The sequence below is a fragment of the Rhododendron vialii genome, chromosome 2a (genome assembly GCF_030253575.1).
Source record: "Rhododendron vialii isolate Sample 1 chromosome 2a, ASM3025357v1".
Taxonomy (NCBI): domain Eukaryota; kingdom Viridiplantae; phylum Streptophyta; class Magnoliopsida; order Ericales; family Ericaceae; genus Rhododendron; species Rhododendron vialii.
In genome coordinates, this window is record NC_080558.1 from 39,676,407 (window position 1) to 39,700,565 (window position 24,159).

At 38.3% G+C, this 24,159-nt stretch overlaps 5 protein-coding genes across 5 annotated transcripts; all 5 read left to right on the forward strand.

Annotated features, from left to right (window-relative positions):
* Positions 1 to 614: 614 nt before the first annotated feature.
* On the forward strand, positions 615 to 1,805 carry LOC131317522 (S-locus-specific glycoprotein S13-like). Its single transcript, XM_058347070.1, has one exon. The coding sequence runs from the start codon at positions 615 to 617 to the stop codon at positions 1,803 to 1,805; it is 1,191 nt and encodes a 396-aa protein (XP_058203053.1).
* A 1,017-nt stretch (positions 1,806 to 2,822) lies between these two features.
* LOC131316595 (G-type lectin S-receptor-like serine/threonine-protein kinase SRK) lies at positions 2,823 to 4,427 on the forward strand. Its single transcript, XM_058346014.1, has 5 exons — positions 2,823 to 3,053; positions 3,148 to 3,358; positions 3,456 to 3,693; positions 3,785 to 3,935; positions 4,040 to 4,427. Exons 1-5 carry the CDS (start codon positions 2,880 to 2,882, stop codon positions 4,352 to 4,354), a joined length of 1,089 nt encoding a protein of 362 aa, XP_058201997.1. The 5' UTR covers positions 2,823 to 2,879; the 3' UTR covers positions 4,355 to 4,427.
* Positions 4,428 to 7,536: 3,109 nt separating this feature from the next.
* On the forward strand, positions 7,537 to 8,758 carry LOC131316073 (G-type lectin S-receptor-like serine/threonine-protein kinase At1g67520). The gene has a single exon (XM_058345348.1). It carries the CDS (start codon positions 7,564 to 7,566, stop codon positions 8,716 to 8,718), a length of 1,155 nt encoding a protein of 384 aa, XP_058201331.1. The 5' UTR covers positions 7,537 to 7,563; the 3' UTR covers positions 8,719 to 8,758.
* Positions 8,759 to 8,999: 241 nt separating this feature from the next.
* Positions 9,000 to 11,676, forward strand: LOC131316071 (G-type lectin S-receptor-like serine/threonine-protein kinase SRK). The gene is made up of 6 exons (XM_058345347.1): positions 9,000 to 9,204; positions 9,711 to 9,937; positions 10,035 to 10,245; positions 10,338 to 10,575; positions 10,716 to 10,866; positions 11,025 to 11,676. The coding sequence occupies exons 1-6, from the start codon at positions 9,102 to 9,104 to the stop codon at positions 11,343 to 11,345; spliced, it is 1,251 nt and encodes a 416-aa protein (XP_058201330.1). The 5' UTR covers positions 9,000 to 9,101; the 3' UTR covers positions 11,346 to 11,676.
* Positions 11,677 to 20,468: 8,792 nt separating this feature from the next.
* On the forward strand, positions 20,469 to 22,840 carry LOC131315864 (uncharacterized). The gene is made up of 4 exons (XM_058345079.1): positions 20,469 to 20,656; positions 21,277 to 21,691; positions 21,865 to 21,981; positions 22,520 to 22,840. Exons 1-3 carry the CDS (start codon positions 20,512 to 20,514, stop codon positions 21,953 to 21,955), a joined length of 651 nt encoding a protein of 216 aa, XP_058201062.1. The 5' UTR covers positions 20,469 to 20,511; the 3' UTR covers positions 21,956 to 21,981; positions 22,520 to 22,840.
* The last annotated feature ends 1,319 nt before the right edge of the window (positions 22,841 to 24,159 follow it).

Genomic DNA, 24,159 nt, shown 5'->3' on the forward strand with positions numbered 1-24,159 from the left:
TCTTCAACTATTGCAGATTTGAACTTCTTGATCTACCAGTGGTTTCAATAATCAAGAAACTTGGAAACACTCTATCTAGCTATCCGCGTTTCCTAGCGAGATCGGGACGATATTCGACCGGCTTTTCGATAACAAGGAGGCAAGCTGATATGCTTTACTCAAGAAAAAAGCCCAGTACAAAAGTGCGTACTTGATTAATGTCCCTATGGGTGGGGATCGTGTCGTGTCATCTCGTGTTCGTGTCAGAATTCTCTCAATCCTAACTTGACATGTTTAGCTTTTCGTATTATCGTGTCGTGTCATATTCGTGTTCCGTGTCAGAAATAATCGACTCTAACCTGCTAACTTTGTGTCCGGTTCGGGTCGTGTTATCGCGTCCTTTCATAAATTCTCACCCCGCATCGTGTCGTGTCATTTTCGCCTCAGAATTCTCTCAACCCTAACCCGACCCGTTTAACTTTTATTGTTATTGTGTCATACTCGTGTTCTGTGTCAGAAATAACTGACTTTAACTCGCTAATTTCGTATCGGGTTCACGTCGTGTTGAAAATTATCACCCGCTAAATGTCCCCCAATTAAAGGGAGCCTCTCCAATTTCAGTCTCCTAATAATCTATGGCTACCAACAATGGAGCCATAACAAATTGGTATTCTTGTTTTCTTTTCCTCATTTTCTTCTTTGTATTCCTATTTGGTTTGTCTCATGCATTAGACTCCATTAGTCTCAACGCAATACTGAGAGACAATGAAACCCTTGTTTCTACCGGTGGGGTTTTTGAGTTAGGCTTCTTCAGTGACCCTTTTACCGGCAATCGCTACATGGGAATATGGTTCAAGGACGACCCCCGGAAAAGGCCGGTTTGGGTCGCGAACCGAGACAATCCCCTGATAAACTCCACTTGTTTTCTTCAAATTAGGTACGACGGGAATCTAATTCTCATAGACAGGCGTCTAGTACCGGTGATTGTCAACTCGGGCGCGCTTTCAACGTCCCCAAACACAACTGCAACGCTTCTTGATACGGGCAACTTTGTTCTCCAAGTAGGCGCGAAGATGGTTTGGCAGAGTTTTGATTATCCAACGGATACTTACCTTCCTGGCATGAAAATTGGGTGGTTTGGGTTAACAAGCGATCTACCAACGATACAAGTTCTTTCATCATGGGCAAGTCCAAGCAACCCAAGCCATGGAGATTTCACGTTAGGGGTTGATTACATGGTTGCGAATTTGAGTGTCTATCGCGGGGATAGCGCTCATGTGAATATTGGCTATTGCGATGGAACAAGAATTCGTTTACTTTTCGCGAATTCTTCCAATAGCTTTAATTTTAGTTATTTTTCTAACCCGAATGAGTCTTATTTCACTTTCACTACTATTGAGAATTATTCTATGTCATGGCTTGTTATGGCCTCAACCGGGCTCATAGACGAATATACCCTCTCTGATAGCGGTATTTCAATGATGAGTCATTCGTTATGTGAAGAATTAGGTAATTATACAGTCAATGGCAGTTTTTGCTTGCCTTCAACTCCATCCACATGCAATGCCACATTTTCAGCGATCAGTGGTTCACTGTCAACTTCATCAATCGCTAATGGTTCGATTGTCATGGGATTTAGCAATTGCGAATCCATTTGCTCGAGCAATTGTTCTTGTGTTGCTTATACTGCTCCTGCGACTGATCAATCCGGATGTCAAATGTATTTTGGGAACGAAGATGATCTATCCAACATCATACAAAAACGAGGAGGTCTAGTGTATGTCCGAGGCGATATTCTTCCAAGAAAACATAGTAGTAAGTATTAACTCATAATTCATCATTGGCATAAAGAAAATGATTTTCACACTTCCTTCGTAATATAGACACTCCGAAAACGACTGCGGGAATCTCTTTCTTCGCTTATTAAATATTACTGTATTAACTGATCACGATCATGTAAATGAAAATTCTTTATCTAAAGAATTCATAAATGATTATTGGATTGATAATTTTTCGATAACTGATAATTGGACTGATGCTTTTAGAAGCCGGAAGCAAAAGGATGCTGTGGGCGATTCTTGGTGGTTCATTGGTCACCATTTTTCTAGTTGCAGCCTCTCTATGGTGCTACATACGTCACAGACGTCGCGATTCCACAGGTTCTCTCTCTACTTCTCTTTCACATACGAATACACACCCGCATGAGTTTTGGATCGTGGGGTTGTCAAATACTTAGACTCGCATTTGGCAACGGGAAAAGGGCGAAGTTTATAATTTTAGTGGGCTCTTTGAAATAGGTTTTTTTTATTTTATTTTAAATATCCGTGAGTCAAATCTGTATAGTACTATTAATCAATATCAAACTTGTTTTAAGAGATTTCACTAGCACAATAAGGTCACTTGACTCCAGAGACCACACCCTCCCTCAGCTCGTGACACCAACACATTCAACGACTAGTGGCGGAATTAGTATTTGAATTCAAGGGGACGCGTTAAGATAGAATTTTCATGTTAGGAACAGTTGATTCTAACGTGAATATAGTTTATGTTCTTCGAGTTTGCATATATAGAACATTTTTACAATGTCAGAAAATAAATTTCGAGAGATGGTTGATAGCATGTTGTCAGTGATTACTTGATATCACAATTACAACCACCTTTTTTATGTTTTAATTTTTTAACAATATATTATATTATAACATAAAGACTAACTTCATAATATAAGAAGACAGTGGGGCCGGAGATGGCCCCGCCCCCTTTGTAGGTCCGCCCCTGCATCCGACATTCATGCATAAAATTCAGTCGTGACCCTAGTAATTATGTTGGTATTGTTACCAGTGAACCAAGTAAGGAGCCAAGATGATGCAAATACAAGTGCAGTCCAAGTCTTCATACTTCAAATGGGTACTAATGCAACATCTATGAACAATGAAACTGCTGCTGCTAGACTTGAATTGAATGGAGAGAGAGACCAGGATTTGCCCATGCTCAGTTTTTCTACCATAGAAACTGCTACCGATTACTTTGCAATCAGAAATATACTTGGAGAAGGTGGCTTTGGAACGGTTTACAAGGTAAATCATCGATTACATACGTTATTTCCTATTGATGCCAAATTTCCGCGCTACTAACACGATATATTGTTGTGGTTTTGGCCCTTAACTTTAGGGTAGGCTGCGGCAAGGTCAAGAAATCGCGGTGAAAAGGCTTTCCACAAGATCTCGGCAGGGGATAATGGAGTTCAAGAATGAAATTAGCTTGATTTCTAAGCTCCAACATAAGAATGTTGTCAGTTTACTCGGGTGTTGCATTCATGGCGAGGAAAATATACTAGTTTACGAGTACATGTCGAACAATAGTTTGGACTCCTTCATTTTCGGTATGCATTTTATTGTTGTTGACATATATATGAATTGTCTTTAGATGTTCACCTTGATTTGTATGCTAAATTATGGTGAATTCTTTCTTCGTTGCAGATTCTACCAAACGGAAGTTATTAGATTGGACAAAATGTACAAAAATTATCGAAGGAATTGCTCAAGGGCTTCTTTACCTCCACAAGTACTCTAGGTTAAGGATAATACATTGCGACTTAAAACCAAGTAATATCTTGTTGGACAGCGATATGACTCCCAAGATATCTGATTTTGGCATGGCGAGAATTTTTGAGGAGAACGAAAGTCGACCTATGACAAAAAGGATTGTTGGAACATAGTAAGTAGAACTTTGTTTAATTTACAAAAATCAATACACGCACACACATAATTCATTATTGTCTAACACATTGGAACGTCACATTGAGCAGTGGCTACATGTCTCCTGAATATGCCCGGGAGGGCCTTTACTCTGAGAAATTAGATGTGTTCAGCTTCGGAATCATTGTGCTAGAGATATTAAGTGGCAAGAGGAACATTGCCTTCTGTGAGACTCTTCATACTTCAGATCTAGTTGGCTATGTAAGCACCCTTGATAATTCTTTGTTTCCTCAAATAGTACATACTTCTGGTGCTGCTTGAATTTTTTTGTTAGGTGTGTTGACGAAATATCGATCTTTCTTCAGGCATGGAACTCGTGGAAAGAAGGGAAGCACACGGAGTTCATGGACTCGACATTAACGATTTCTTGCTCATCAATCGAAGCTCTACGGTACTTACAAATAGGTCTCTTATGCGTGCAAGAGAGACCATCGGATCGACTGTCAATGCCGGAGGTCGTCTCGATGCTTAGCAACGAGGCGACGGCTCTGCCTTATCCCAAAGAGGCTGCTCTTTTGGGCTATGTCAGCAGCAGTACTGAGGGCGAGTCATCAAAAAACAACCAAGGACCATGGGTTACGTCTGTTGAATCAGTTGTGTCAGTGATATCTCCTAGATAGGCTAGCTTGTTTGTGTACCATTGGCAGCCCTGAGTTCATTTTTTAGTTCCAGATTTGTAGTCACAGAAAATTGTACATCTGACGGGTTCGTACACTGGCACGACAGTAAAGTTGTTCTATTGTGATCTGGAGGTCACGGGTTTGAGTCCCAGAAACAACTCCTCTGTTTGCAAGGATAATGTTGCATACATCAACCGTTCTTTAGATTCCGCAATGACGTAAGAGTGCCTTGCGCACTGAGTTTGCCATTTTAGAAAATTGTATTTATACAAACTTGTAATTATTTTACAATTTGGTCTACATTCCCAATACTCACATACACAAAAAACAAACTTGGCAACAGAGTCGTATATACGAAGGATATAAATTTTGTTTAATTTCCTAGACTTCCTCTCCCTTCATTTCCTCCTTTAGTCTCATGCATCATTCTTGTTCCTCTGGGGTATTATCCTTGGGTTGGGCTTGGCCCATAGTTTTAAATAAATTTTGGACTTGTGATTTTATTTTTTCTTTAAATTCAGATTATCCCACAGATCATGGAGTGAAAACTTTCAATGAATCTTTACAATTTCCATAATGTAGTTTCTCACTACAGTATTGAAAATTCAAATGAGATTTGGAGGGTTTTGATATTGGTATTCAATTAAGTGAGCTAAAATACAACGTTGACGTACCAATAAGGAAAATATATTGTCAAAGAGAATCCAATACAAATGGAAGGATTTGATTACTGGTCATCTTTTACAAATTTATCAAAGAATCTTTTTTCCTAAATTAAAGGATATGATGCAAAATGAAAAGATTATATATTATTTAAAAAAAAAAATAGAAAGTTCCTTATTTTTGTTTTTATTTATTTTGTTAGGAATCTTGCAATTATAGAAATAAGTGTTTACATTATTTAGTTTTTCAATTTAGTTTATTTAGTTTCCTTTTAAGAATTATTTGATTAAGAAGACTCGATTCTAACTTTGGTAGTTTCCTTTTTCTTTATTTCCTAGTGTGTAGGGTTTCTCCTACTATAAATTATGTTGTAAGCCTTAGGGCTATTCAGTTTTTGGATGATTAATGAAATTATAAAGAGTGTTCTCTTTTATACCAAATTCTTTGGTATTCTACAGAATCAACAAAGTGTTTGATGCCTTTATTCTTGGGTATTCTTTGACTAAACAGGTTTAGAGAAGGATTTCGATCTCCGGGTATTCGTTACAAATCAACGAATTTGGACTCAATTTAGTAGTTTTGTGTTTCAACAAAGTGTTTGATGCCTTTATTCCTGGGTATTCTTTGACTAAACAGGTTTAGAGAAGGATTTCGATCTCCGGGTATTCGTTACGAATCAACAGATTCAGACTCAATTTAGTAGTTTCGTGTTTCAATTGGCTTCTGCTGCATCAGGATATGTTACATTTTCTTGTAAAAATCTTAATGTCTATAATTAATTAAAAAACGGGTGTATACTTGGTAATGTTTTAAAATTTAAAAACTAAATGGTAATCTATATATCATGTCTTCTATTGGAATAGGAAAGGTTTCTCAGCCGTAGGATTTGTGGAGATAGGTTTCAATGGTTAGGATTTATGGGTGGATGTATGTAAGATTCAAAAACTGAGCTCCCTTTTTATAGTACGTTATTAGGTTACAAAACTATAAGATGAAATCTCAAGCCAATATTTAGGAGTATAATTTTTCTGCAAGAAGATCTTCAGTCTATCTCTCACTTAACTTACTCTCTCTTTTGTTAATAGGTAATTATAATTTGATAAAAATTACTATTCGATCAGTCATAACCATCCATACCTATTTCATATAGCGTCAAAATTTAGCATATGTTACGCGAGTGCTATCCGAGTGTTATTTCAGTATTTTGTCCACCCATCAATAGAGTGGAGGAATATTATCTACCTTACGTCCACGTTTCATATGGTCATACCGATGAGACAGGATCAATGATTGAGTAACTCGACTATATGACTTGCCATTAACCATTGATCTATTGCTTCAGAAAATTCAAGAAAAGTGCAACTATATCTTCAAGGTCTCTCCGGCCACCTCGATCACCCCAATGCACAATTCTTGAAGCTACTTCACCCTAACGCTTAGCGTGTGAAACGACTGTAGGAGGGATTAGCAGTAGGAGTTGGTTTAAGTTGCGCACCCTGCATATATTACCAGGGATTATGTTATATATACGGAGTTGAATGTATACATAACTTATATAAGAACCAAACTCTTTTAGATTCAAACTTGGTATACATATACGGAGTTGAATATATGGATAACGTGTATAGAAGAATAGTACGTTATTATAGGTTATAAAACTATAGGATGAGATCTCAAGCCAATATTAGGAGTATAATTTATCTGCAAGAGAAGATCTTCAGTCTAGATCTCTCACTTAAATTACTCTCTCTTTTTGTTAATAAAGGTATTTATAATTTGACAAACTACTATTCATGTCATAATTACCACCATAACATATTTCATATACGTCAAAATTTAGCATATGTTACACGAGTGCTGTTTTGTCCGCCCATCGATAGAGTGGATGAATATTATATCCGCCTTATGTGGGTGGAGCGTCTCATACGGTCATACCAAATTGCTTAGCGCAACTTATTATAACATTCCTTACACAAAATCAGTTCAGTCGGATAACTTGAAGTTCTTGATCGATTTATACTTATGATCTTCAGTAAGATTTTTATTCTGGAATTTTAAACCAAGAATTGCGTGATTCGATCAAGGACATACTGATATTCAAACGAGCTAATTTTTTGCATGAAAAAGTTAGAAAATCACGCATGACATAATGAACGGTTCTAATAATCAGGACGGGATCAAATGGTCGATAAGGTGAGTAATTTTCATCCAATTTTTAGGTGCATGGCCAAAGAAAATAGCACTCGATCGACTACGACTTGCCAAGGCTATTCATCATCATCTTGGTCCAGTTGACGTTGGGGTTGGTCCTATTAATATAGGAGTACTACTCAATACAGGGGATATGCTTTTCAATTATCTACTTGATCTTCAAGTTGTCCCATTATACCCATTGATCTATTGCTTCATAGAACTCATTAAAACTGCAAATTCCATTAGTCATCCCCCATTAAAATAGGTCTCTCCAATTTCAGTCATCTAATCCCTCTGTAATGGGAACCAATTATGGAGGGTCTTCATCTTATCTTTTGCTCATTTTCTTCTTCATGTTTGGTTTGTCCCATGAACAAGACTATTCCATTAGCTCTGGAGGAACACTGAGAAACAATGAAACCCTTGTCTCTGCTGGTGGAGTTTTCGAGTTGGGCTTCTTCGGCGTCCCTTCTACCGGCAATCGCTACCTGGGAATATGGTTCGTGGATGACCCCCAGAAAAGGCCCGTGTGGGTTGCCAACCGCGATAATCCCCTGACCGATTCCACTTGTTTTCTTCAAGTAAGGGACGACGGAAATCTGATCCTGGAAGACAGGCGTCTAACACCGATGATTGTCAACTCTGGCGCGCTCTCAGCGTACCCAAACACAACCGCAACGCTTCTTGATACCGGAAACTTTGTCCTCCAGGCGGGCACGAATTTGGTCTGGCAGAGTTTTGATTATCCATCGGATACTTATCTTCCTGGAATGAAAATTGGTTGGTTCGGATTAACGAGCGATGTGCCAACGCCATATTTTCTCTCGGCATGGGAGAGTTCAACTGACCCTGGCCACGGAGATTTCACGTTAGGAGTCGATTACAAGGTCGCGAATTTGACTGTCTATCGCGGTGATAGCACTCACGTGGATATTGGCTATTGGGATGGAAAAAGAATTCATTTACTTTTCGCGAATTATTCCAATAGCTTTAATTTTAGTTATTTTTCTAACCCGAATGAGGCTTATTTCACTTTCACTACCATCGGGAATTATTCTATGTCATGGCTTGTTATGGCCTCAACCGGGCTCATTGACGAATATACCCTCTCTAATCGAGGTATTTCAATGATGAGTCATTCGTTATGTGAAGCTTCAGGTAATTATACAGTCAATGCCAGTTTTTGCTCGACTCCATCTCCGTCCTCCTGCAATGGCACGTTTTCAGCGATCAACGGTTCGTTCCAAAATTCGTCAATCGTTAACGGTTCGATTGAGATGAGTTTTAGTGACTGCGAATCCATTTGCGCGAGCAATTGTTCGTGTCTTGCGTATATTACTCCGACAAATCAAATCGGATGTCAAATTTATGCTGGGAGTAAGGATCATCTATACAACATCATACAACAAGGAGGAGGTCTAGTCTATGTCCGCGATAACATTCCAACAAAAAAGAGTAAGTACGAACTCATGATTTATATCATTTACATAATGGGAAATAGATCATAATAGTAAGTACGAACTCATGATTCATCATTTAAAAAATAGTAAGTACAAACTCATTATTTATCATTTACTGATTTACATAACGGGAAATAGATCATAATAGTAAGTACGAACTTTTCATCATTTTAAAAATAGTAGTGAGTACGAACTCGCGATTTATCATTTTAAAAATTCATACGATTATCAATTTAATTTATTTTTTCCTTCTATTTCCATGGTGGGATTAATATTGGTTAACAGTTTGAAGGTCCCCTGTTTTTTTTGAAACATATAACAGAACAACCTCATCGAACATTAGAAAATTCTTGATCAAGAAAATTAATTAAAGGCTAATTAGTACCTGATCATTGGATTGTCATTAACTTTTGGAAGCAGAAAGCGAAAGGATGCTGTGGTTGATTCTTGGGGTTTCGTTGGCCACCGTTACTCTAATTGTAGTCTCCCTGTGGTGCTACATACATCGCAATCGCAAAAATCGAAATTCCACAGGTTCTCTCTCTCTCTCTCTCTCTCTCTCTCTCTCTCACACACACACACACACACACCCACCCCCAAACACGATTTCCAGATAGTGGGGTTGCAGAAACGATATGGGTTGTGTGTTTCCATGTCAAGGGTTTGGTAGTTTTGGTTAATTCTTGTATTTTTTGATGAAATCTTTGTAGTCTTCGGGTATTGTGAAATGAATTGCTTGCCAGTTTCAAAAAAAAAAAAAAAACGATATGGGTTCTGTACGCGTGAGTACAGGTTTGTAGTCTGATAATCGGACTGTTTTTATGTACGTGCGGATACAGATATCAAATCTGTACCCATAGTGACATTGGTGGGGTTAAGTATCTAGAATCGCGTTTGCCAACAATAAAAAGGTAAAAGTACAAAATTTTAGTGGGATCTTTCGAATACTTTTTTCAATATTTGCGGGCAAGATGCCAAGATTATTGAGCCAAAAACAAAAATAAATTCTGAGATTTTATATGTTGGTATATTGTTACTAGTGAATCAAGCAAAGAGCCAAGTTGATTTAAACCAGGTCACCGTGCTAGATTTTGGCACCGGTGCAGCATCATCTATGAACAATGAAACTGCTGCAGCTAAACTTGAATTGAGTGGAGAGAAAGACCAGGAATTGCCAATGTTCAGTTTTTCTACCATAGAAACAGCTACCGATTATTTTGCAATATCGAATATTCTTGGAGAAGGAGGTTTCGGACATGTTTACAAGGTAAATCATCGATTGCATCAGTTTTGTATATGGTTTTGTAATCCGCTCTTCTAACCCACGATATTATTGAGGCTTTTTTTGTTCTTTTCTTCTTTAGGGTACATTGCCGCAAGGTCAAGAAATCGCGGTGAAAAGACTTTCCACGAGATCTGGACAAGGAATAGTGGAGTTCAAAAATGAAATAAGCTTGATATCTAAGCTCCAGCATAGGAACCTCGTGAGGCTACTAGGGTGTTGCATTCATGGTGGAGAAAATATACTGGTTTACGAGTACATGCCTAACAAGAGTTTGGACTCCTTCATTTTTGGTATGCATTTCGCGATCTTTGACATATGAATTGTCTCCCAAGTTCCTTCTGGATTTGTATGTTGATGGATGCAAATTTCATCTTGAACGCAGATTCAACCAAACGGAAGTTATTAGATTGGGCAGGCCGTACAAAGATTATCGGAGGAATCGCTCAGGGGCTTCTTTACCTTCACAAGTACTCTAGGTTAAGGATAATTCATCGTGACTTGAAAACAAGTAATATCTTGTTGGACAGCGAAATGACTCCCAAGATATCTGATTTTGGCATGGCAAGAATTTTCGAGGAGAATGAAAAGCGAGCTGTAACGAAAAAGATTGTCGGAACATAGTAAGTAGAAGAACTTGCTTCATTTGCAAAAACAAAAAAAAAACGAAAAAGAACAATCGACCTAACGACTAGTGCTAGCACACACATATACACATGAAGTATATACGTTGTCTAATACATTTGAATATCACTTTGAGCAGTGGCTACATGTCTCCTGAATATGCCATGGACGGCCTTTTCTCAGAAAAATCTGATGTGTTCAGCTTCGGAATCATTGTGCTCGAGATAATAACCGGCAAGAGGAACGTTGCCTTCTTTGATACTGACCATTCTTCAAACCTACTTGGCTATGTAAGCCCCTTTTGATAATCCTTTGCTTTATGATACACTGTGAACTTGGGAAGTCAGAATTCTTCTACTCTATATCCCCTTCCCACCTTTTTTTTTTTTGAGTTTCTAGAAGCGATCTAATTTTATGTTCGTTTTGTTGATGGAATCGGTTTTTGTAGGCATGGAACTTGTGGAAAGAAGGGGAAAACACAGAGTTAATGGACTCGACATTGGCGAATTCTTGTTCTTCAAGCGAAGTTCTCCGGTACATACAATTAGGTCTCTTGTGTGTGCAAGAGAGAGCGGAAGATCGACCGTCAATGTTCGACGTCGTATCGATGCTTAGTAATGAGACCATGGCTCTGCCTTATCCCAAAGAGCCTGGCCTTCTGAGCTATGTTAGCAGAAGCAGCACTACTGAGGGTGATTCATTGAAAATCCAGCAAGGGCAAGGTTCGCAAAATGTTCAATCAGTTATTTCAGTGATATCTCCTAGATAGCTTATCTTTGTATATACCAATATCAACCGTCCATCCATCTATAGCCGAGATGAAATTTGAGTTGTCCATTACCGAAATTGGACGGCCCAGATGGGACAACAGGATCCCCGGGTTCATACCATTTACAGCCCCCAGTTCTTTTGTTGGTTTTGGAGTTGTAATAATTCTTTTTGTACTTATCAAAGCTTGTAATTATATTACAGTGAGGTCAAATATCCACCATCCACTTTATTTATTTGATCGCCGAAAGAAATTTATAAATCTTTGGATTAGAATTGTAAAGATTAATCGGATCAAAGGAACGACGGCATCACGGCAGAAAATGATCAATCGAACTCGACAATCGTGCGCCGCCCAAGATTCGAAGAACAAGGACAAGATGCCATCCAAAAGCAACAAGGGTCAAAGAAAGACTACGAGCAAATGGAAAACAAACAAGGAACAAATAAACCCAAACCACCATCAATAATACACCTCCAAAAGCAAAACTAAACCAGAGAACCCAACCACAAACTCTTCAGCCGGAGAGAAAGCCAAAAACGGAATGCCTAAAACTACATCAAAACTCAGGTCCAGCTACACCAAATCCCTGCTTTGGCTGCCTAGAAGGGCCAGAACCATGCTTACAGAAGACAAAATTGAACCAATAAACCTACACTAAACAACACTAGCAACTCAGGCAAAAGCTCCATTTGCAGACAAACAACTCCACTGCAAAAGAACAGCTCATTTGCATCCACACCTATGCAAGACCGCTGATCAAACTCTAAACCCAAATGCCAAAAAAAAGAAAAGAGAAGGGGTATATAGCTGAATTGAAGCTTGATTCTCAAAAAACAAACGAACCCCAAATAGAACGCAATTTACTAAGATCGCCCTATTCAAGCTTCAGCGACAAAATCGACTAAAACTCCACAGAGAGTGTATCACCATGTTCAATTTCAACAATTTTCGACAAGTTCAAATTCTCCCCCCTCTAGAATTTACTCCCAACAATATTCACTATTATCCATTACCTTACGAGCCTTTTTTTTTTTTTTTTGTTGGGGTAAGTTAAAGATGTTATTGAACAAACTTGATCATACAATATTCACTTCATCCGGTGGAGAATTGAACCCCTTAAAGAGAATTCTAAAAGCATTCGCTCAAACAACTAGGGCAACCTTTAGGTATGTGTTTTTATCAAACATGCATGCATAGGTTTGATAAAAGCCCCATATAGTGGTCCTGGATAAATATATCTTTAACAAATCTTTGGCAGATAACACCGAATCCTAGTTATGATTGGGAACAGAACAGTCATTAAGAGGTTTGGCAGATAACACCGAATCCTTAAGGGGTTCGATTCCCCACAGGGTGAAGTGAATATTGTTGATCAAGTTTGTTCAAAATTATATTTTTTAAGCTCTTATTTTGCGTAATAGACAATTTTTTTGGAATGAAGGTTATGTTTTTTGACTGAATTCTGTATACTACATAATATATAAGATTTTGTGTGTATAATGTTGGTTAATCGAGCTATTATTTTGTGCGTATATATGCAAGCAATCCCAAGGAAATACGTCCGCATCTGTCTCTTATACCAGTGAGCAACGCAAATCACTTTATAAAGAGACGGCCAATCCCTTGTGTTGCTTTGCTGAGCCGAGGTCGGATTTTCGAGCCATTGCGAGCAGAGCCCGAGCCTGTGGAATATTTTGCTAGCCGAGCTCGAGCCCACACTTCTTGGCACGTTTCGAGCTTGAGCTAGCTAGGATGGCGAGCCAAACCTGAACGAGCTAAAGCTTGACTTGGCTCAGCTCGACTTGTTTGTAACCCTAATGACAAGGGAATGGCTCTTAGAACAAATGATGTAGAACACGCGGAGGCCCAATTTCATGATCAATTGGACCGGTCGAAGCCTCGGATGTCCAAACGTTGTTTAATTATAAATTACCCTATTTAGCAACTTTCGGACGAGCTCGGATCGGGCCCAAACTTAGTGGGCTGACTCATTTTCGCACTGCGATCAATACTCACCACCATAAGTCGTGACTGGTGGTGTTTTTCGGCCTAATTCTTTTGTTTAGGCCTCCAATTGGACGTTTTTGCTATTTTAGGAAATATTTGTTTCGTTAATAACTTTTAGCGTATAATTCCGTAGGAGTTGATTCTTTTTGGGAAAGTCATGTTTTTCTTTCCTTTTTCCAATTTTATTAATTTTCCCAAATTTTGGGAATTTTTGTTTTTGAGTTAGGATTTTGCTAAGATTACGCCTTTTTCTTATAAAAGGGGTTGTAACCTAATGTTTATGCAGCTTTTTTTATCAATAATATTCAGACTTTGTCTTTTTCTCTTGAGGATTCAAGAACTGCTCATGGCTACGAGTACCTATCATTCGTTTGATTAGTACGCAACTAATCTCTTTGTTATTTCTGCTGCGTCAACAAAACCCTAGAATCTCCAAAGGTTGCCTTTTATTGGAGAGTACAAAATTGTGCTAAAATGTGAAGTACGGATCAATACAGCATCCGACCGTTTGGATGTAAGACGTAAGGTTCCGTCTGGACGGAAATTGGCAATAGGTCTTCCGCATCAATTCCTTAAAGGCCCATCCGGACAGACGCGCAGCTCCCATCCAAACGCTCATTACCAAAAGAACCACCAATTCAAGGCATTCTCAACAAAGGTCTTTCTGCCTATGAGCTCTAGTCTAGTTGGCATCTTCTGGTCCTCCCTATGTGGGAGGTCAGGGTTCGAGCCTCATTGTGGGTGTTTGGAATTTAAGGTTATGGATAGCCTCTAAAACCTACTAACTCCTCGCTCGCCCTCGCTGAAAAAAATTCCAAAAACAAAGGGCTTCCCAAGGGCTTGCTAGTTAGTATTTGAATTTCACATGGCCTATAGTGGGATTTGTTTTGGTTGTAAGGAATAAAGTTTTACTGCTGCCAAAGATAAAACTTTTTCAGGGTTTTGAGATGGGAAACAGTGCGAAATCAGAATGTGAACATTTTGGGTTTAGGACTGTACCAGAGCACAATAAAAAGATATTGGAGGACTAAAAAGTAAAAAAAAAAAAAAAAAATTTACTGCAAGAGGTAAATTTTATCATTGAGAATGACGTCACACACGCAGCTACAGCCCACACGTGCACGCAACCGACCATGCAAGCATCTCATAATTACCATTCACGGTACACATGACAGAGATCAGTAAGGATCCGGTAAGGGATCCCTTACGGTAATATCGTGCGGATCTCACCTTCTCGAACAAATTTTGATGATCCAAGCCATTCAAAGTGATCAGAACGTGATTTTAATGGTCCACGCGAGAAATTAGCAAAAAAAATGACCGGAAAGAGCTTGATTGGAGCAGCTTTTATTGAACGGTTTAATAAAAAACTGTTTAAATCAAGCCCTTTCTAATCATTTTTTTGGCTGATTTATCACCGCGACCCTTAAAATCAAATTTTGCACATATTGAACGGCTCAGATCATCTAAATTTGATCCAAAAAGGGGAGTTTCGTACGCTAAGAACCATAAATGATCCCTTACTTGAACCGTGGTGTGACATAAATATCCTATTAATATGTATAATCCGAAAAAAGATAGGCCAAGTGGATATTACGTGAAATAGCTCGACCACGTGGAGTTAGTTCACATCGCACTCAGTGCGTCATGCATGACATCAAATCCTAATGGTAGTTAGGGCGTGACATTCTAAGGCATGTGCCTAGCACACAATTACATGGAGCCTAAGTCGATTCTCGATCATAATGTAAAGCATGTATAGAACTACACTCTAGAAAAGTATGTTGCTACCGTTCACCAAAGAGTTCTATACCTTCCTTCTCTTCAATTGACACTTATTTAGGTATCAGAGTGCCTCTCGACAAATGTACAGCAGGCTAGGCACTATCGATGGTTGATCTTGTTTGGCTAGGTTGGTCTCAAAGATGAAGGACCAGACGTACAGTCACATTCATACTGCAGATGCAAGAACAGAACCAAATCGCTCTCTCCACACGATGATGAACACAATTCTCTGACCAATAGACCAAGGGCGGACCTAAAAAAAAAAAACGGACCAAGGGAGGGCCTAGGGTCAACCTTGGGAGACGGAAATCCTCCCAAGCAACCACTAACTGTGCAGAATTTGTTAACATTTAAATGACTGATCTAATATCCGCGCGTCTTTACAAAGTCGTTTGCCCCTGCCGAGTTGAAATTTTGCGACCGTCCTTATAACGACACACATAGATAGAGAAAAGATCGAGTAGGGTTATATAATAACATAAAAGAAGGGAAAGGTTTCAAAAATGCCTTAGTAGGTTTCATAAGACTCCTAGGTTCTCATAGTTAATGAGTTAGTCAAAATCTAGTTAGATTGCGTGCTCAAATTAAAGTACGTGTAGTCTACTTGAATCTGTTGCCTATTTTTGACCAGTTGAGATCTAATGAAGCTTCTTTTGAAACTGGTGCATGGGACCAATCGCTCATACACACACCTGTTTGTTTCCTTAGAAACCAAGAAAGGAAAATTTCGACATTGATTATTATTTGGGCTTAGATTTGTATGGATCTATGACCGAAAAGAGAAAAGGTAAAGGTACGTAAAACGTTAAGGGGGTTATTGGGCATTGGTCATGGTCATGCATGGAAGCATATTTCCCAAAGAGAATCGAATCAGTCCCCCCTCCTCCTCTCTCTCTCTCTCTCTCTCTCTCTCTCTCTCTCTTGTTCGCTTTAATTTACGCAGCTTGCTACAGCTTCCCTTTCCCACTTCCCAAGAAAAGGGTACTAATCACATTGATACATGCATATACTATCTCATGGAATCGGGGCTGTTGTGAGCAAAACACAGCAGCGTGCATCAGTGCGCAATTTTACTGTTCATAAATATTTTTTGGACGGTTCAAATTTTAAAACAACTCTTCTAGAGAAGAGTTTAACTTTTTTCCGAAATTTTTTTTTTTAATCCAGACCATTAATTGTTGAGACGGACGATGAAATATGGCACAACTGCATGCTGCTGTGTTTGCTCACCCCTTTCCCTATGTCACGGTGTCTTCTTATATTTATCATCCTTCTTTTCCTTCCGGTGTCATTTGTGGAGATTGGGTGGCTATACTTCAAAATTGCTTCTTATAACTTGCATGTTAGTGACTTTTTAGCTGTTGTTTTTCTTAACAATTTAGGTATCCTGACTAGTTTACGTGCACTTTGAATAATTTTGGGAGGCTCAATTCCATCGCCCACTTACGCACAGTCGAAGCAAATCAAAGCTTCATATGGACTAACATGAGAGATTTTGAACCTAAGATTTTAAAAAGAATCAAAACTCTTGAGTCTCAAGTTTTGATCACTAGAACGTTAACTTTTTGCTGGTGTTAATAGGAAAGCACGAGAATACACACTTCGAATCCATACAATGTTTCTGTTGTTTGCAACAAAAAAATTGTGACTTATGTATTTGAATTCAAAACGACAACAAATCCAAGGTGGTTGTGAATTATCTGTGGATGTGATGATTTTATAATCCAAAGTGCATATCGTACTTTGAGTTTTTATATTGTAGCACTAATTACTTCTAGTGATAAGGAGCGCCACTATTGGTACAAACCATGGGTTCGTACATACTGCGTAAATTGCCGTGTGGGGCTCACTACGGATTTCACACAAACGATCCGACCCGTTGATAAATTTTTAAATATTTTTTAAAGTGGATTCGTAACAACCAGCTAGACTGAACATGTTTAAGTACTTGATCCAATCTTTTAACTTTTCATTCAGAAGTTAGGCTAACTTATGATGTTTTAAGGGCATCGAAATCGGCCAAAGAAATTTATAGCTGCTTAGGTCTTTTTAATAATCGAATTTCCCCAACAAAATTGTTGACAAAGTAAATTGTGATCGAAGAATCTAACCTTTTTCGCATCCTAAAAAACATAGTCTTAACATAACTCTTACAAAACTTGGTGACATGAATAATAACCAAAACTTTTACTATTAAATTAAAAGTTCTAAAATTCCAGCCGTTCATTAATTTATTTTATGGATGCATATTTGTGGGAGAGAGAGAGAGAGAGAGAGAGAGATTCAAAATGCATGTATAAAAAGGAGAGGATGATGAGGAACAGAAATGTGACAGCAAAAAAAGGGGGAATATTGCAGTGTTTGTTTGGGAGAGAAAAAAAGAAAAGAAAAAGATGGTCAAATTGGACCTCGAAGACCTCTCTTCCCATCATCAGCTTCGACTATCTTTATCGAAACTCATTCAGATTTTACTTACTTTGATTTTTGAACCCCCTAACATTAATTATTTCCAATTAATTTATAATAACCTGCTTCATTAATTAATTAATATATTCTTGGCTAATTAGCTATTTAATTAAATTACCCTCTCGAAAATCAGAACTTGAGCTTCGGCTTCCGAATCTGACATGCACGAGTGGCACATAAATAAAATACTACAGAGTAAGTGAAAACGTAAATACATGCAAATAAGGATTAAAACCTGAGACATAGCCAAGGATTTAACTTGGAATATCCGATCAACGTGATTTTTTGCGTGGTCAATGTTGTCGACGAGCTCTAAAAAGCGAACGGTTTCGATCATTGTTTGTGGGTTCGGGAAGGACCTAAAAATGATCCAAATTGGTTACTCATTGGACAGGACCCTTGCCCTTAATTATCGGCCGCTGTGTAGCAATTTCTCCGTCATTTGGTACCCATGCACCCTATTGTACCAGCGCTACCAAGAATTCACCTGTATCGGTCGATTCCGGTGGCGTATCGCTTTTTATCTAATCTTTTGCTCGCTTCATATATAGCCGCTTAAGGCGCTCTAGCGCCAGAAATAACTTTAAAAAATTCACTGTAACGATATGCTACTCTCGCTACGTATCATTCAATATTATCGCTTCCAATACACAGCAAACGCTACCGTACGTTACGCAGTCCGCTACCGTTATTTGAACAAAATCGATCTCATCACTTCTTCTTTTTTTTCTGAGCAATTTGTGTCTTGTATTTGCACTGTGATAAAGGATGCAAGTACAATGTATAAAAAGAATTAAAAGAAAAATAACGCAAGAACAATATCGTCCGCACTATAATTTGTACCTTTAATTGGTACTCGATCCACTCAATTGCTGTGAAATCTAGGGTTGTCCCATGGCCCTTTTGACGTGTCTGTACAAAATTGAGTCTCAAGTACAAATATGGAATATTCAAAAAAAATTGTAAAGCATTCACCATTTTCTGTGTTCAAGTGACCGTTGGTAAAGTGGGTCACAGGGGAGCATTCAGTTCTCCTAAAGCACCGTCACTTGGTGCTTCACGTGATGTTTTAGAAATCTTCTTCATCAACATAACTTTCGAACTTACATTTCTTCGAAAGTTATGTACATACTGGTGCGAAGCCCGCACAAATATGTGGTAAAAAAAGTGGCCTTCTGTCGCAAGGTATATATATTACTGAAAGGAGACAAGATAGGAGATAAGATTACACAAGAATAAGGGGGAGTGTGGCCGGTGGGGTATTCTGTTAAAGGATTACAGATCTTAGAATATTCATTTTGTCTGGTAAGAAATAGTTAATTTTGTTCCCTCTTATCCAATTCTGAATCGACAGGCAAATACGTGGGCCAAATTGCGCTTATGTGGACCTTTATCCTATTTGTGATGTTGGTAATTACAAAATCTAATGCCAAAGGCCTTGTAGCCCAATGGCATGGAAGATGAGAGTTCGATTCTAGCTAAGAGCGTGAGTGTTTAGTGTGGTCATTGAAATGGCTGGTGTTTGGTTTGATAAATATAATTCGTTTGGATTAGTAATCTCTTTATTCAAATTTTCTCGCCTTTTTTAGTTTTGTGTTAAATTTTTATAAACTATTGATTTGACAAAAGGGATCTTATAACAAAACAAACTTTAGGAACTTTAAATAAAGAATATAATAATTCAAAATATCTGTTTGTTTCATATTATTTTGTGTTTAGTGAATTTTTTTGAAGTATTGATGATAACATTTTTCTTATTAGTTTTCTCTCGTCAAGACGGACCAATAATTTATAAAAAATTAACGCAAAACCAACAGAGGCGAAAAAGATTTGAATAAAGATCAAAAATAATAATTCAACAGCATTATTAAGCCAAAAACATACCTAATAGCGAATATTCAATTCTGTAATTTATATACACTACAGCATTCATTATTGTATTGTGTATCACACATTTTATGAAAACTTATCTATATGTGGGTATTTTTTGGAGAACACTCCAATCTTAGGAATTAGAGAAAATGATCAAACTCATGGTATAAATAAACGTGTATAGAAGTGAGGCCTCTGATCAACCAAATTTCTTTTGATCGGCAAAAGGAGAGATTTTATAAAAATTCCCTAAGTGAGGCCTCTCAAAATTAAAGGCTTTATGCATAGGTTGTCCTTGCCGTTCCTCAATTAATCAATAGAAGAATGTATAGTAAACAATAAGTCGAAGTGCGTGCAAACTGACTCGAACATCCAGTTATCATGATTTTGCATCTGAGAGTGTATTGAAACGTACGTAGAGAGTGATAATTGTTTAGATATAGTACCCTAACTGAAAGGCAAATTAAAACAAATTTAATGAGGGCTGGGGGCATTTACGTAAGATGTGTGAAATTTCTTTCTACGTGTCGATACACCTCTGGAGGCCTTAAAAAAGAAGCCGTAATAAAATCTTTATTAAATTTGATCAGTATATTGTTTTTTCTCTTTAGCTGGAATGGCATCTCATTTTTATTTTCTCTCTTTATCTCTTTTGCTTATTCAATTCTAATTAATCTCAAGGTGATTCCATTCCATTATTCAAAGAATCCTTGCAAAGCGATGCCGAGCGGTCAATATATCGAGTCATTCATCGGACGGTTCAAATTGAATCTAAGCGCATACAAATCTATTGCTCGGTTAAGATCTAAGCATTGAACGATTCATTGCTCGGTTAAAATTCGAACCGACACTTGCCGAGATGAAAGACCGAATCGGCCGCTTTGCATCTGCTTTACAAAGTTCTGCTTAATTAGCAGCATCCTGATTCCTGTTCAAAGGATGCCCAATTGAAAGAATCTGAAAAAGAACATCCTCAGCCTCTCTCCACTGGCTGCCTGCCTCGATCCCCACGAACTCGTCTGGCCCCAACCCCATGTATATATACCCACTACTCCCACAACCAAACTTCACCCACCCACTTACTTACTTATCACAATCTCATCCTCCACTGATTCTTCATCTTCTTCTTCTTCTTCTTAACTGCTACAACTGCATATCCCCATCTTTGTTTTCTCAAGGTTAGCCTTTTCCATGTTTCCATTTTTCTTTTTCAAGGTTAGTCCTTGTCGGAGCCGGGAACCCTTTAGTACTGCACCTACCGGGTCCCCAGATCCAGCCCTTGGCTATGTTTGAATAATTCCTTCTGTTTGTATAGCCCATGGTGGAAATTATTTCATTAAAGGAAGTGAAGTTTCCATAGCCATTTGAGCTAGTGTAACACTTTTTCCTTATTGTTTATGGCTCGAGATTTCTTTCCTCAGAAACTCCATTCCACGATACAATGGGAAGATCAGTGCACAAAATTCTCACTATTTATTTTAATGACCGGATGTCCGGTCCTACAATATTCGTAACGACAACGATGTCTAGTTTTGTCTCGTTGTGAATGGAGTTCCAGAACTGTCAAGTTTTTTTTTTTTTCTTTTTGAAGTGAGGGTTTCATGCACTCACTTATAAGTTGACTACAAGAGAACTATGAGCTGATCAATATTCTCTGTTTAGAAAACCATATGACTCAATTTTCCTCTAACATTCTGAAGTACGTACTTAACCTAACATGTGATCTCTCTCTCTCTCTCTCTCTCTCTCTCTCTCTCTCTCTCTCTCTCTCTCTCTCTCTCTCTCTCTCTCTCTGCAGGAAACATGAACAGGCCAGGAGATTGGAACTGCAGGTCATGCCAGCACCTCAACTTCCAGAGAAGAGACTCGTGCCAAAGATGCGGGGAGCCAAGACCCGGAGAGAGGGGCGGTGACTACGGAAGTTTCGGTGGGAGGGGGGGTGGTGGTGGTGGTGGCTCACCGTTCAGTTTTAGTACCGGTCCAGACGTGAGGCCTGGCGACTGGTACTGCACCATGGGAAACTGCGGAGCCCACAACTTTGCCAGCCGCTCAAGCTGCTTCAAGTGCGGCTTGTCCAAGGAGGACTCATCCTCTGGCGGCTTTGACAGTGAGACGTCTCGTACTAGAGGTTTTGGGTTCGGTGGAGGAGGCAGCGGGGGCGGGGGTGGGAGCAGCCGCTCTGGATGGAAATCCGGCGATTGGATTTGCACGAGGTAAACTTTAATTTGCGCAAGATATATACATGATATTTTTGTCTCTTGATCCCTTATTTAATTTTTTTTTGAAAAGGATAAATTTGAAAAATGAAATCCATAGAGACGTGCATGCATATTATATTGTACTTAATTAATCCATTTAATAGTTTCTTTTTTTTGAAATAAAACAGGTCAGGGTGCAATGAGCACAACTTTGCTAGCCGGATGGAGTGTTTCAAATGCAATGCACCTCGAGACTCTGCCAGCAAATCCTCTTTCTGATATTTGATTCTCCATTTTTGGCCAAGGTCAATACTTCTCCATTTTATTTCTCTTTTTAACACCTATATAGTCACCTTCTTGTGGTGAGATTCCTTATTTTGCTAAAATGCGGACCTCCTATTTTCAGCTAAAGAATATCTAGGTGTTTAATTAGGTATCAGATGTAACAATTTATATCTTTCACATTTTCAAACACTTTATAGATTCTCGATCGATATCTTCGAAATCTATAACCTACAACTCAGAATTTACAGGTAACCACAAAAGAACCTCTCACAAACACCTCAAGAGGTTATATTGTACTGTAAAACCATTTTTATTGCGAGCGCTACTACCATCGGAATTTGTAAAATGATGGAAATTTTGAAAACCAAAGTAAAAAATCTAAAAAAAAGAAAAAAGAAAGAAGAAGAAGCAGGTCTCTGTCTAACAACTTAAATTTTTAAATGAGTTGGTTTTTTAAGAATTTTACATACAACGAGATCTACATGCGATGTACCCATGTTATGAATTTGTTCTTCTACTGTTATTTTCTTAACAGATATGCTCTATTTCAATTTTCAGGTACCACAGTCTTAATTAAGGAGGGATTCAAAGGAAGGCCATCGGATAGGATAATCCCCGCTTGAACTTTTTGTCCCGAGCCTATTTATTTTCCCTTTTTTTTTTTTTTTCTTTTTCCTTTTTTTTTTTTTTTCTTTTTCCTCCTCTTCTACTAGGGTGCTTTTGATGAATTATGGTTTAAAAACTCAAGTTCAAGTAGCTAGGGCTAAATATCCTTCATTTTGTGAGCTTAATGTCCTAATATCAAATATAGCCATGTAGTTTGATCTTCTTGTTTCAATCTTAATATTATTGTGTGTTTTGAGAGGGTTTCTACAACTATATATGATTTGGTACAAAATGTTCCCTCGCCAGACTTGTGAAATCATCTCCTCCTTTTATATATTATTATTATGGAAGGAGGCAGCTTCGGTCATTTTTGGCCATTTTCGGCCCTAGTTCAATCCACTGCGATGATCAGACTCCATTAATTGTACAAATCATTGATAAGAGCTATCATGTAAAAATCAAGTTGATTGGATACCCGTCGATCAATTTTAAAAAAAATAAATAGGGCACACTGGATCATAACTTGAATAATCATTTTCTTGATAGATAAAATGAGCTCCATTGAGGTGTTCATTGGTATTCAATTAATTTTACTTATTATGTGATTGTGCATGCGGGTTGACTAATTTTACAATAAACAAGTCTGATCATCAAAGTGGGCCCAAATGGGCCTCAAATATTTTGAGACCCCAATATTATTGCCTGTGAAGTCCAATAAGTAACATCTGTTGATATGTGCTAGCATAACATTCAGAAATTCTCTCTCTCTCTCTCTCTCTCTCTCTCTCTCTCTCTCTCTCTCTCTCTCTCTCTCTCTCTCTCTCTCATAGTATCTTTTTTTTTTTTTTTTTGGTTATAATTCATGGTATTTGTGTTAGCTTACTCATACCTCGAGTTATTTTGAAACAACCACTCTCCCCGTCCATTAATGAGAAGCCCATTTACTGCCGGAGCATTGCCCTGTGTGGACTGAATTCACATAAGTTGATAGTATCAAGGAAGTTTCAGACCGGAAAATTAGGAAGGATTAACTCTCTAAATTCGAGGTGCTGGCGCAAACCCTTGTGTCCGAATGTTTTACATAACATGAAAATTCAAAATTGCTATCTGCGGGAGTGGAATCAAGGAAATTTTGACAGTTCTGTTCCCAATCATAACTGGGATTCGGTGTTATCTGCCAAAGGTGTGTTAAAGATGATATATTTATCCAGACCACTATATGGGGCTTTTATCAAACCTATGCATGCATGTTTAGGGGCTGTCCTAATAGTTCGGGCGGATGTCCAGGCAGCTTTTAGAATACTCCTTAAGGGGTTTGAATATTTCCCACCGAGTGATACCCTAAAGTAAGTGGTGTGTCGTGATTGGTGTGGCCGCACTAGTTCTTCCAAAGGTTTTGATTGTGCAGTCAGGTCCATTTAGTGGTCTGGCTGTAAAGCTGTTCCTTTGTTACCAAAAAAAAAAAAAAATTATGGTAACAACATGTTTGGGAATATAATCTTGCTCAATATTTTAATTAGCATTGCATGTTAATTTGGAATCACACTCGTATTCTCGCAGATATATATTGAATAAATATATTCCTACCTACA

Bases quoted from the DNA above. Each gene is read 5' to 3' on its own strand.
- LOC131317522 (XM_058347070.1), top strand. From the start codon at position 615: ATGGCTACCAACAATGGAGCCATAACAAATTGGTATTCTTGTTTTCTT.
- LOC131316595 (XM_058346014.1), top strand. From the start codon at position 2,880: ATGGGTACTAATGCAACATCTATGAACAATGAAACTGCTGCTGCTAGA. The intron at 3,694-3,784 runs GTAAGTAGAACT...CACATTGAGCAG, and splicing joins AAAAGGATTGTTGGAACATA to TGGCTACATGTCTCCTGAAT. The intron at 3,936-4,039 runs GTAAGCACCCTT...ATCTTTCTTCAG, and splicing joins CTTCAGATCTAGTTGGCTAT to GCATGGAACTCGTGGAAAGA.
- LOC131316073 (XM_058345348.1), top strand. From the start codon at position 7,564: ATGTTTGGTTTGTCCCATGAACAAGACTATTCCATTAGCTCTGGAGGA.
- LOC131316071 (XM_058345347.1), top strand. From the start codon at position 9,102: ATGCTGTGGTTGATTCTTGGGGTTTCGTTGGCCACCGTTACTCTAATT. The intron at 9,205-9,710 runs GTTCTCTCTCTC...TATTGTTACTAG, and splicing joins CAAAAATCGAAATTCCACAG to TGAATCAAGCAAAGAGCCAA. The intron at 10,576-10,715 runs GTAAGTAGAAGA...CACTTTGAGCAG, and splicing joins AAAAAGATTGTCGGAACATA to TGGCTACATGTCTCCTGAAT.
- LOC131315864 (XM_058345079.1), top strand. From the start codon at position 20,512: ATGTATATATACCCACTACTCCCACAACCAAACTTCACCCACCCACTT. The intron at 20,657-21,276 runs GTTAGCCTTTTC...CTCTCTCTGCAG, and splicing joins CCCATCTTTGTTTTCTCAAG to GAAACATGAACAGGCCAGGA. The intron at 21,692-21,864 runs GTAAACTTTAAT...GAAATAAAACAG, and splicing joins GGCGATTGGATTTGCACGAG to GTCAGGGTGCAATGAGCACA.